Source organism: Taudactylus pleione, unplaced genomic scaffold (assembly GCF_031769625.1).
Source record: "Taudactylus pleione unplaced genomic scaffold, aTauple2 ptg000085l, whole genome shotgun sequence".
NCBI classification, from domain to species: Eukaryota; Metazoa; Chordata; class Amphibia; order Anura; family Myobatrachidae; genus Taudactylus; species Taudactylus pleione.
The window spans coordinates 15,667,593-15,680,593 of NW_028284487.1; the positions used below are offsets into that span (position 1 = coordinate 15,667,593).

Here is a 13,001-nt window from a genome sequence, read left to right on the forward strand (position 1 = left end):
TACACAGTGAACGTTACCATGGTCTAATTTTTTAAGGTTATTCATGTTGTCCCAGTAATTCATTGGCAGCACATTTATCGGTGATGTATTGAAGCACATTTATCGGTGATGTATTACAGGTGCAGTGGAGTTCTATGTGCTACGTTCATTTTATACACTTATGCCCCTAGCAACCAATCAGCTTCTACCTCTCTATATAGATGCTAGTTAGAAGCTGATTGGTTGCTATGGGCAACTTCTCTGGTCCTTTTCTTCACTCTTTCCCCTAAACCCTCTGACGTGCTATTTCTCAGTACTACATACCAGTCTCCCCCCGCGGATGCTTTCCTCTGAACCCCATGCATACTAAATGGGATGCAGACGCTTATGGTGCATACACATGGTCAGATTATTATTCAGTTCTGAACGATAATGATTTAAAAAATTGTTCAATCGTACATATCTGAAGGAAAATCTGACATGCCTGAACGATGCGCGTTCCCGATGGTCAGATAACGATATCTGACATCTGATGTGTTTACAGTCAGACTTGGACGATTCCATTCATTTTAATGCAGTCAAAAATCGTTCAATTGTTCAAATCTTTGGTAAAATTGTTCATCTGACAAATCTGACCGTGTGTATGCACAATTAGACTACAGTTACCAAAATCCTGATGCCTGGCATACTTGCCTATCGTCCCGGAAGTGTTGGGAGGCTCCCAAATTGTCGGGGAGCCCCTCGCACCCCAGGAAGAGTATCCACATCTTCATTCTGCCCACTTCCTAGTGAAGTGGGCAGGATGGGAAGATAAAATTGCGGCTCCATATGGAGGGGGCGGAGCTAAATGACACCAAAAAAATTATGTGTAATTTAGCCCCATCCACTCATCACGCTCCCGCAATTTGCGGCAATTTGCAGGGGCGGGGTCTAATAACGTAGTAAGCCAGCCCCGCCTCCCTAAGCGGTCACCAGTGTCTGCATCTCCCAGGGAGCAGATAAGTAAAGACGGTAAGAATGGTATCCCGACCACCAGCATCAGTAGCAGGGTTAGGCACAAGGGGGGGGAGGGTTAGGAGAAGGGTTATGCTTTAACTGTCTGTGGAATGCCCTCCCTCACACAACAAAACTTTCTTCTAGCCTCCAAACTTTCAAACGTTTTCTAAAAACTCAGCTCTTCAGACAGCTTATCAAATTCCTGAATCATCTACATAAACTCCATAAGCTATTCTAATAATTACCTCCCCTATATACTGTCCACTCATAACTTACATATGGTCTCTTTCTTAGTTTAAAAGAGGAGGGGGCCTGTGTGTGGCCTCCATATGAGCCCCCTCCTCTCTTGCAGCGCAGTAGGCTCTGGCTTTGTGCCAGAGTCTACTGCGCATGTTTACAAGAACATGGACCCGCGCTATGTTCCCGGATACTTCTCTACTGCGAATACACAAAGCACAGTGAGAATTGCTACCGTGCCATTAACCCTGTGATTACTGTCTACAGCGCCAGCCAATGCAGGACTCTGGAGAAGTAAGTTTAACTATATATGGGTGCCTGCCTGCTTAAGCTGAGGCTTACTCAGCTGGCCAGCGCTGTCCAACATCACAACCGATGGTAGCGATGGTGATCTCAGGCTATGACCTTGGTCGCAGTGCTGGGATCACAGAAGGAGGTGTCAGACACCTCCAGCTGCATTTACATTTTAGCAAGGATGGACTGGAAAAGCTGCTTGTGTGCGGCTTTGCAATTTCGTTCTCTTCTGAATCAGGCCCCTTGTCCCACATTACCATTATTTCTGGTCTTTCTATTAACTGTGATGCTGCGTGTGCCCCATCTAGTGGTCGAACAGGATATTGAAGGCTCAACAGTTCCAATATCACCATACATCCTCAAGCTAGATCTACCACTCTTCTGTTGGTTTTTAGTGGCACTACTATGACTATCTGAACATTGAATTCCAGGTATTTCTCAGATAACCTTTGCATCAACTCTTCCAAACGTGGAGTGTTACCCGCTTGCTACTTTCAGCTCCGCTCATTTACATATACTACACACTCTTGCGTCATTCTGTCCTCCTTCTACTCCATCAAGCATATCCAAAATTGTAACAGATGGGGAAATCACCCGCTAGTTCTTTAAAAGGATAAGCCTGCCTCACCACAAACATCTTCCTCCCTGCCCAACCTAACAGCCCACAAGTATGCCCCTAACCACAGATGACAGAGCCGAAATCTCTCCCACTGACTTTACTCGTGATGTCAGTGGGGCCGCCCCCAAATGGAGGCGTTCACATGGGAACGCCTCTGTCTGGGCAGCCACTCCCCCCCCCGGCCCACCAAAGGGGGCTTGCCCGTCGCTATCCGGGTCTCGCGCATGCGCACGACGGAGCCGGCTCCGTCGTGCGCATGCGCACTGGCCCACCATCGACCCGCTTGCGACCGGGTCAGAATCAGGCCCAGAGTGTGAGAAGTGTTGTCTCTTTTATTTCCTATCTCTTTAAATTGAGAGAAATGTAATAAAGATATGACATATGGGCCTATTTAGCATTAAATATTTGCGGCATATTCTCCGAAAACACCCGTTTTCAAGGGATATATGCAAATATTAAGTATCTCTTGAATGCATTATGGAGGGACACCAGCAGATACCTCCATATCCTCAATTTCAGACAGCAGTCGCAGCCTTCATAGGATTCTATGGGGGTTGTGAAGCTATCAGATTTACCAAGCTTCGCATTCCGGAATCTGGCCCCCGCAGCTTACTCCATCTGAAAAATGTACTGGGATGGCCACCGCGAATACATGGTCTGTAGACTGCGCATGTGTAGTAGTCCCGATAGAGGAGTCAAGAGACCACTGATGTGGGCCTTTCACTCCGTGCACACAGTAGTATAAATTTACAAAGGCAATTTTTCTTCCATGTTGCCCAGAAATACTGAGCAGCTTTATTTTTGCAGTGATTAAGAGATGAGCTAGGGAACAACTACCTCCAAATTGTACCTTTTACATTTTCCCCATGGAGAGTTTTTAGTAGAAAATCAAAATACAGAACAATATATAATATTTGTGTTATTTGGAAATCAAAACAAACTCTGTAAAAAAAAAAAGCTCATTATTCCTCTTTAATAGCAGAAACACAGGTGAGATGGCACATGGGCAGAGTTCTATAGGCAGCAGTGTAAATCAGTGGTGGATTTTGCCTCTTGTAGTTTGACAGTTAACCCTTTGAAGTCTCAAGAGGTGACAACTGTTAGGATCTGCGGGTAGCAGATCATCGTGGTCGCAGGTCCCTGTTTTTTGTTGCTACTGGATACGGCTTCATATACTGCTCTGTTTGTGTACAGCTTAAGGCCCCCAGACATCAGAGATTGATTGCAGCAATCGTGCAATTTGCAATCGATTGTGTATAAAAATCTTTCCCTTTTTCAATCGATTACAGAATTGCCACAATCGATTGAAAAAGGGAAAGATTTTTATACACAATCGATTGCAAATTGCACGATTGCTGCAATCAATCTCTGATGTATGGGGGCCTTTAGCCTGTCATTCCTGCCTGTCTGTGTGCTCACTAATTAACCAGCTGTCTGCAGAGCAGGTACACACATGCCGTTGATTAGGAATTACTCTCCAGGAATTGGTTCTGATTGGGCCCTGCTTCCTTCAAGTTACAGACAGCCCTGCACTCAGTGCTGGTTATACTGTCTGAACATCCAGAGTTTCCTCAGTTGCTGTTGTTTCCAGTACCACTGTAATAGTATCCTTGTCCTGCCAGTACTCAGCCCTGCTGGATTGCTACCACTTGCATCTTTAGTTTGCTGAACCACTTACTCCACCTGCAGTACTCTCACCCTGCTGCCTCTAGCTTATGTACCTGCTACGCCTGAGCCCACTGGCTTGTCATCAGGTTCCTGCGTTACTGGCACCCTAGCCCCAACACCGGTGCAATCGCCGCATCAGCTTGCAAGTTCCATTATCGGCTCCCTACCCACATCATCAGCGTAATCACCGCACCATCAGCTTACTAGCTAAGTCACCGGCTCCCTAGCTGCATCATCGGTGCAATCGCCGCACCATCAGCTTACTAGCTACATCCCCGGCTCCCTAGCCGCATCATCATCTCATTAGCCACTTCATCGGCGCAATCGCTGCTCCGTCAGCTTACTAGTTAAATCACAGGCTCCCTAACCGCATCATCGGCACAATCGCCACACTGTCAGCTTTCAGGCAACATTGCCGGCTCCCTAGCCGCATCGGAATTCGTATGATTCCATTCGGACGGCGGTTTAAATCCCGACAGCGGAAGCCCGGCAGGGGTGAAGATCCCGACTGCTAAGTTAGGTAAGTGCCGCTAACCTAATTCCCTACCGTAACCCTCCTTTAGGGGTGCCTAACTCTAACCTCCCCCCTCCCCAAGTGCCTAACCTGAACCCCCCTTTAAGTGCCTAAACCTAAGTCTCCCGGGGGGTGCCTAACCTAACCTCCCCCGGGGGTGCCTAACCCTAACTCCCCCTTCCCCTAGCCTAACTATCCCGGGAGGCTGCCTAACCCTAAGTCCCCCCCGGGAGCCCCTAACCCTCCCTCGCCCCCACCCCGCAGCTGTCCGTGCTTACCTTCGATTGGTATGCCGTGTGTCGGGCTCCCGGCATAGGTCTAATAACAGGTGCCGGGATTTCAACGCCTGTCATTAGTACCTTGCCGGGATTTGACAGTCGGGAAGCCAGCGGTCGGCATTGCGACCGTCGGCTTCCTGACTGCATCCCAGCCGCATTATCGGCTCACTAGCCGCATCATCGGCGCAATCTCCATGCCATCTGCTTAGGAGCTATGTAATCGGCTCACTAGCCGCATCATTGGCGCAATAGCCGCACCGCCAACTTACAAGCAACAATACCGGCTCCCTAAACGCATCATCACCACAATATCCGCATCACCAGCTATATTACCGGCTCGCTAGCCGCACCATCGGCGCAATCGCCGCACCATCAGGTTACTGGCAACATCACTGGCTTCCTAGCCGCATCACCAGCTCATTTGCTGCATCATCGGTGCAACCACCGCAACATCAGCTTACCAGCTACATTATCGATTCAATAGCCACAACTATGGTCTCTGACTATTCCACAGGCTGTGCAGCCATATCATTTGCTTTCTTACCACCTCACCGGCGTTCAGCCGTCTCTTCTGTTTTGAACTTTAGGTTGCTCTTTGTTTCCAGTTTTTAGTGACATTAAAGTCACCAGTTTTGTTTTTACCACCTTGTCTGTGTCTCTCTCCTTACAGGTTATACTGGTCGTCTGCGAGCAGACTACCGTAACAACAACAACCGGCCTAGTTATTGTCCTTCATACTTCATTTCCTATTTATTGCAGTTGTACTATTTTTACTAACAGTAACATTTACAATTGACGCTGAATGTAGATTTCATATTCCAGAGGAACCCTCTCCCAGTAATTTTTTCGAAGTGTTGCCCATAGGTTACAGCAGCACAACGTCATCTTCAGATGGTGTTAGCTGCGGGGGCTTGGTAAATCTAACAGCTTTGCAGTCCCCTTAGAAATCCCCATAGGAGGTTTTGCGGCTGCTGTTGGAAATGGAGGGGCTGTTGGAAATGGACGGGGATATCTGAAATATCTGTTGCGGTCCCTCCATTGTACATAAACGGGATACTTATTATTTGCGGGTATCTCACAAATGGGTGTTAAATAGGCCCCCCAAGTAAGTTATGTAATAGGTTCAGAGACTACGGAACTAGCTTGATTTTGGCAATTTCACTGGTAAATTTAAAGCAGCAATCAGTTATAAGGCATAACTATCCTATAACTGATTGCCGCTTTCAATTTGCCTTTATGCTGTTTCTGTAATCTCTGCACCTATTACACAACCCTCTTAGAGCCGTATTCAATATGAGCCGAGCCGCAATACTTTTTCGCGGCCCTGACTTTCCGCCTACTTCGCCTGTTTTGTTGGGCGGAAAAGTATCGCTGCCGTCCCAGCTTTACCCTGTATACAATATGGAAGTACGCGAAAACGGGACCCGGTGAAACTTGAACAGGCGGAAAGTACTGTCAGTTTTGGGGAAATCAGCCTGACACCCCCCAAAAGATGCTCTGACATGGGGGCTTCCTATGGTACCCCCCGATTTGGCTTGCTGAAGGGATTTGGTGTTTTTAAATGGGCTCAATAGCTGCTAAATAGCGTTTTTGTATAAGTGGTGCAATAGTATTCAGGAGTTTTTTTCCCAGAAAATAACATATCCCAGCAAATTTGGGGTACTTGAAAATGGGGGTCACCATATATAAAATTTTCCAAAGTGAAGTTGAAAAAATCGTGAAAAATCCACCTGCCGCAAGCACCTGCAATCAGGTGCCCCCTTTTTCAAAGTAATTTTTTTGGGGTGTCCTTAAGTGTTTTTTTTTATTTTTTTTGACACAGTTTACCTTTGGGGGACTGTCTGAAGGCTGCACGGGGATTCCCGCAACGTTGCACCCCAAAACCCCAATTCTGCACTTTTTTCCGCCACGCATTCATAGGCGAAACTTTTCAGAATATTACATTGCATTGACTTTCCGCCTAGACGGAAAGTCTTTCAAATTGAATATGGGGTAAAAGCCAAACAGGCGAAAATTACGTAATCGGCAAAAAGTTTCCGCCAAAAACACGCGGAAAGGGACTTTTCGCCTCAAATTGAATATGGCCCTTAGTCTTTATTCTAGCCGTGGAGGTTTAGCCTTGTTGGCTAAAGTATAACTGTATAATATAACATAGTTAGTTGTAGTATGTGAATGCCATGAGGGAGCATAACAATAATAGTCTGATAATTAGTTGTTACAAGAAATTTGCCAGTGTGTTTCATTTACTTTCCTTCTTTTCACAGGCTCTTACACCAGCTTTTACCCACCAGAAATAAATGCGATCACTGAAAATCATCCTATTGATGACATTTGCAAGTTGAATACAAGTGATAGATTGGTTGACCTCAAATACTCAGCACAAAATCTGAAGCCCGGAATGGACATTTCCCAGGTTGACTGTGAACTTGACCATGTACAGTCACATTTATATAACTTTAATCTGTGCAATGCTGCACTATCACAGAGCAATAGTGCCACCATATTGCCAGACGCATTGTACAATCAAAGTGGGAAATCACAACATAATGCTACAGCATTTACTGTAAGTTTAAGCTTTAAACAAATGTTTTTCTTTGATGTTTACTGTTTAATCACAACTTAAGTGAAAGCATTAGTGTGTATAGTTTATGTTGGAATGGGGTAACCTCTAATAAACAGATGGGATTTTAAAGAGCGCAATAATATTTGAAGGCTGTGAGAAAGTCTGATAGGGCTTGCTAGGAAATTCCAAAAGTGAATTGCTGCACTATTGAAGTCTTGTAGGTGGGAGGGAGAACTGGTCGATTTTTGGACGACTGAACAATAACGTTGTCGTTATCGTTCAGTCACCCAAAAAATCTTCCAGTTTCAGCCCCAAAACGACGAACGATAACTACCAATGCGCGCTCCCGTTTGTAGTTGCAGTTCATCGCCCGACCCTCCTGCCCAACCTGACGATATTGTCAGGTTGAGCATGTTCGAGGATGAGGGAGGGAGCCCGGCACTGAACTAAATCGTTCTTGATTTCGTTCAACTGTTGTTAACAACACTGAGCACACCCCTGCCGGGGACACACATGACGATTTAGTTTGGGGAGAAAATCGTCCCGTGTGTACGCACCTTTAGAATAAAGGTGAAGTCCACTGGATACTCCCTTGTCGACATTTAGTTTAATAATGCATGCAATATTAACAATGTTGTGCCAATGTTTAGTTGTATATATTATAATATATTGTATGTATTGTTAAATGTTCCCAAACAGAGGTCACCTCCACACTGCTACCGTCAAGTTCCGTTGTTCTGTAGGAGATGCATCTGTTCGCATCCCGCAAGCATCTTTTTGGGTCCCATTTGGTCAGGGTAACACAGGCTTGTTATGTAAGTCCTAGGACTAACCCAGGCGAAGCTATTCACAATGAGACCAGGAGGTTGTTAATAAGTTCAGTTGCAGTGCAGAAGGGGTTGTTGCTGTTGTACGTAAACCGGTCAGTGTAAAGTCACTGCTCCAGTAGGACTGGATGCCGGGCGATGAGGTTCGACTACAAGAAGTGGCAAGATTGGCCACAAATGGACTGAGAAGCTTCTGTAGATTTTACAATTTCACAGGTATCTCTACAAAAGGCAAGGTGAGCTTCAGGGTCGATCTAAGTGGGAGAGATAAGATTTGTAATTTAATTAGCATCCTGTAGGACATAGGGAGCTAGATTAGGGATTTGCAAAGTGGTGCAGCAGATGTGGAGTGGTGAGAGAGAAAGATCAGTCTTGCTGCGGAATTTAAGATTGATTGAAGTGGTATAGCGTTTTGTTAGAGCAGTGTTGTAAAACGTAGACTGTACATTTAGCAAGTCAGGACTATGGGCATGATTCAAAGATGGAAGCAAATGTCGCTGCGCATCGGCTGTGGGAAAATATGCAAAAGCTGTAAAAAGACGCACACTGCCAGCTTGTCTGATCTGCCTGCGTCCGAAGACGTAGCATCGGATCTTAATCGCAACCATTGGATGCAGTATTGTAAAGCTTAAGTTACTCAGGATACCCGGCAAAACTACACTGCCAGGACCAGTGAAACTGCATCCAAGGTCGCAGCCACTGGCTTCGGCATGCCCTCATTCTCTAGTATGTACCCCGCCGTCCCCCCCGAAACGTTTGCAGCCTGTCAAACAGGCTCCAGCTTACGTGGCAATGTGACCGAAGCTGCAGCACCATTGGAGACATGCACACTGCGGCTCTGGTGCATGTGCAGTCCCGTAAATATCGGTCAATTGCGTCCGTATCGAGTCTGCCTTCAGGGCTGAACCAGCCCCTATGTGCAGACTTTTTACAGCTTGTAGGAGCCCTATTGTATTTATACATTTACAGTATAAAGCCTCTTCTACTCCAGGGAAGAGGAACAGAGATCTTCTGTTCTTGCTATTAGCTTTACCTCTACAGCCACAGTAGGTAGCAGCTCACATGTGTGAGGTTGAGGAGCCAACAAAGGAGGTAAAGGCTGTGCAATCCAGTCTGTGCAGTGCACCCTCCCCTTGTATGTGCATTGACACGACTTCCTCGCTGTATATCCGACGTCTGCTCCCTACTTAATGCTACTCCGGGGCTCATAAATTGGAACCTGGGGCAGTGAAGAAGGTCAGGGCACCTTCTGCGGGGGTTCCACCGGAAGCGACCACCTCCATTGTCTCTTGTAGGCACATTTGTCACTTATTAGGCAAAGTAATACACACATTTATAGGAGTTTTGTGCATTGTAAAAGTCAAACATTTTAATTTAGAATATTACTAGATAAACATATATTACTTTTGCTATAAGAAAAATATAAAAACCTGCTGCCTGAGACAGCTGTCGTAATACAATATAGAGTCCAGTCTATACAGAGGCTACTCTGCCACTCTCCAACTTATTGTCCATTTTTTAGATTCGGTTTAGGGTTTACATCTCCAGATTCTGTTGGGACATTTTATTCGTCCTAGTTCTTGGAAGGGGACATGTCTAATTATTATAACCCTTTATTCATATGGTACTACAAGCCAGTGGCGTATCTAGGGTATTTGGAGCCCAGGGCAAATTTGTAAATGGAGCCCCCCCACCATGTGCGTGTGGCGGAAAATGGGCGTGGTTACAAGGGGCGTGGCCACTGAAAAATGGGGCGTGGCAACATGACACACCCCTTTCTTGTCACTGGGAACATTTCTTTCCATTTGCACCTTAATGCAGTGCCCCTTATACAGTCCTCCCTATGCAGTGCCCCTAGTAGTGGTCCCCCTTATGCAGGCCTCCAGTAGTACCCCTTATATAGTGCTCCCAGTATACCAGGCCCCCAGTAGAGCCCCTTACACAGTTCCCCCTGTAGTAGTCCCCATTATGCAGCCCGCCATTAGTTCCCCTTATACAGTGCCCCCAGTAGTGATCTCCCATATGCAGCCCCCCCGTAGTGATCCCCCAAATGCAGTGCCCTTTATACAGTGCCCCCAGGAGTGATCCCCCCTTATGCAGGCCCCCAGTAGTTATCCCCCCTATGCAGTACCCCCTGTAGTGGTTCTCCCTTTTCAGTGCCCCTTGTAGTGGTCCCCCCAGTAGTAAGCCCCTTATATAGTGCCTCAGTAGGAGTCCCCCTTGATGCAGTGCCCCCAGTAGTAGTCCATCCCCCAGTAGTGCCCCCCCAGTAGTAGTCCCCAGTAGTGCCCCCCCAGTTGTAGTCCCAAGTAGTGCCCCGCCCAGTAGTACTCCCCCCTTTACAGTGCCCTCTATATAGTGGACCCAGTAGGAGTCCCCCCTTGATGCAGTGTCCCCTGTAGTAGTCCCCAGTAGTGGTCCCCCCCCCCCAATGCAGTGCCCCCAGTAGTATCCCCCCCCAGAAGCAGTGCCCCCAGTAGTACCCTCCTTAGTAACAGTGTTCCCCCCGAAGCAGTGCCCCCAGTAGTAGTCCCCATCCGTCCATTCCCCCCCCCCGATAAATACACACTGACATTAATCAATAAATAAAAGTAAAATAATTACATGAATCCACGCTCCGGCTCCTGCCGCCGTCCGCACGTCAATCCTCCCGGGCTGGCATGCTCTGCTTTATATGAGAGACGTCATGACATCTCCCCCATTACCCACTGCAGGAGCCGGAAGACTCTCATTGGCTGCTGTTTAACACACACATTGCCGCCAGCGCTGGCGGTGATGTGTGTGCAGCAGCAGCCAATGGGAGTCTGTCTGACCTCATTGGCTGCTGACTCACACACACATCGCTGCCGCTCGGCGGCGATGTGTGTGCAGTAGCAGCAGCAGCCAATGAGAGTCGTCTGACTCTCATTGGCTGCTGGTTAACACACACATCGCCGCCAGCACTGGTGGCGATGTGTGTGTTAGCACAGCCTGAGCCCGCCCTCCTGCCACCCTCCTCCTGGCGCTATTGGGCAAGCGCTCAGGGGGAGGGAAGGGGCTCAGCTGTGCAGCACAGGACCGGCGCTGGGAAGCCTAGCGCTGGTCCTGTGTAACTATGTAGCGCTGACCGCACACACTGTGGTTGGCGCCACACTGGCTAACTAGGGCGGGCCGGTACTGTGGCTGGCGGCACGCACCCACACACACCGCGCACCGCCGGTCCCACGGCGCCCAGGGCACGTGCCCCACTCGCCCTGCCCTAGTTACGCCACTGCCACAAGGGGTCCGCAATGCCTTACAAAGTACAGAAACAGAATAAACAAAACCATAAAATAGTGACTTACAGTACAGAATATTACAGGACATGGATATGGATTAGCATCATTGCTGCATCAGCGGTCATAATACTGAAATAAGCAGCAGGGCAGTAGAACCCAAGTTTTAGGTGTCATTTTAGGCAGTTGATGTGGAAGGGGGGTCAGTGAGATGGTGGGGACACTGGGATGGGGAGGTCAGTGAGATGGTGGGGGACACAGGGTTGGAGAAGGGGGAGACACTGGGATGGAAGGACTGAACTGAGGTTGCTGCTAATTCATGCCTGGCCCCACACATTCACTGCAGTACCACCACAGCAGCCTCCTGAGCAGCCCGTCTGCTACTGTTTCTGGGATCTTGTGTGTCCAGAAGCAGTGGCTGCGCCGCTGCCTCACCCTATGGCAAATCCTGGGGAGCCCCCAGGAACCAAGTGGAGTTATGTAGGGGGGTTGGAAACTTGGGACTCTTTTCTTGTCGGTGCGTCCTGGTTCGGTGAGAGAAGAGACTAGAGTTGTGCCCAGGCGTCATTGTTAAGCAGCCACTGAGAGGCTGAGCTCTGAGGATTGGAGGTGGGCCCTCTCTTCAGCTCTCAGGACCTCATTCAGAGTCGGTCGAAGCGGCCGCACGGTCGTACGGGAAAAGGGGCCGGATATGTAAATGATTCCCTCGCAAGTTGCGTCCCTAAGTTCGGATCGGCTGCTGGCCGACCAAGGGGAGGAAGCGGCCGGAATCCATAAAATACGCCCCCTTCTTGTACGCATTACACGTCATCTCCTGGCATATAAGGATTAATCGAGACCATCGAGAACCATCGGAACTGGTCGTAGAGCTTAAGGTTGACCATACCCTCTCTTAAGCTCTACGATCATGTCAGTGTAAAAACCTCCCATGTCACATGTGCCATGACGCTACTTTGTTAATTATGCACTCCCATAAACCGTATGCACTCCCATAAAACACCGTTCGCATAATTAGGCACGCCTGCGTCCGGATCTCCACACCCCCGTTTTCAAGAACCTTCCCCTGTTACCACCCACAAATGCCTCAATCTGTCACTCAAACTACCGACCTGGCTGTGTTCAAGGAGAGAGACATTTCTGATCGTAGCGGCTAGTTTGCGCACGCGCATTGCGAACTTTACGCATGCGCAGTATAGCGAACATCGGTGGCGTATGTCTGTGCGGCCGCTTCGACCGACTCTGAATGAGGTCCTCAGTCTCTACTGGACTTACCAATCAGGGCTGGCCAGGGCACATATTTAAAACAAATACAAATAAAATAAAACAGAAAAAATGTGCACAATAACTTTTCCAATGTAACCTACTATAATCACGCGGCCCTAATGCGCCATCTTCGAGATTGGCTGCATAACTTAGAAATTTACACTGAATCTGCCCTTGAAGGTAGTTTTCTCTCTGATTGCAGTTTAGTCTCTTTTCTGCATATTCCAGAGCATGACGTCTCCCTGTTATTGAAAGACAATACCGTCCTTTGGAGCATGCGTAGATTATGGCATATCTTGAGACACAAAGCTGATTCCAACGCCAACAGAACAATTTTTTGCTCCTTTACACATAAGCCTCACTTTCAACATGGCCAGGCTGCTCATCCCTTTGTATCCTGGGCGAACGGAGGTGTCTGCTCTATAGGCTGTTTGTTAGATGATCAATTAAAAAGGCCTCTAACATTCCAACATTATACCAGTGAGGTTATTAGGTTTTTCTCTGCCGAA

At 47.8% G+C, this 13,001-nt stretch overlaps 1 protein-coding gene across 1 annotated transcript in view; it reads left to right on the forward strand.

Annotated features, from left to right (window-relative positions):
* Positions 1–13,001, forward strand: part of LOC148532080 (tesmin-like) — a 190,888-nt gene that overhangs the window by 79 nt on the left and 177,808 nt on the right. Inside the window, exon 2 of the mRNA XM_088468382.1 lies at positions 6,850–7,148. Coding sequence (XP_088324508.1) covers positions 6,984–7,148 — 165 coding nt within the window. The 5' untranslated portion in view covers positions 6,850–6,983. The remainder of the gene's footprint in view (positions 1–6,849; positions 7,149–13,001) is intronic.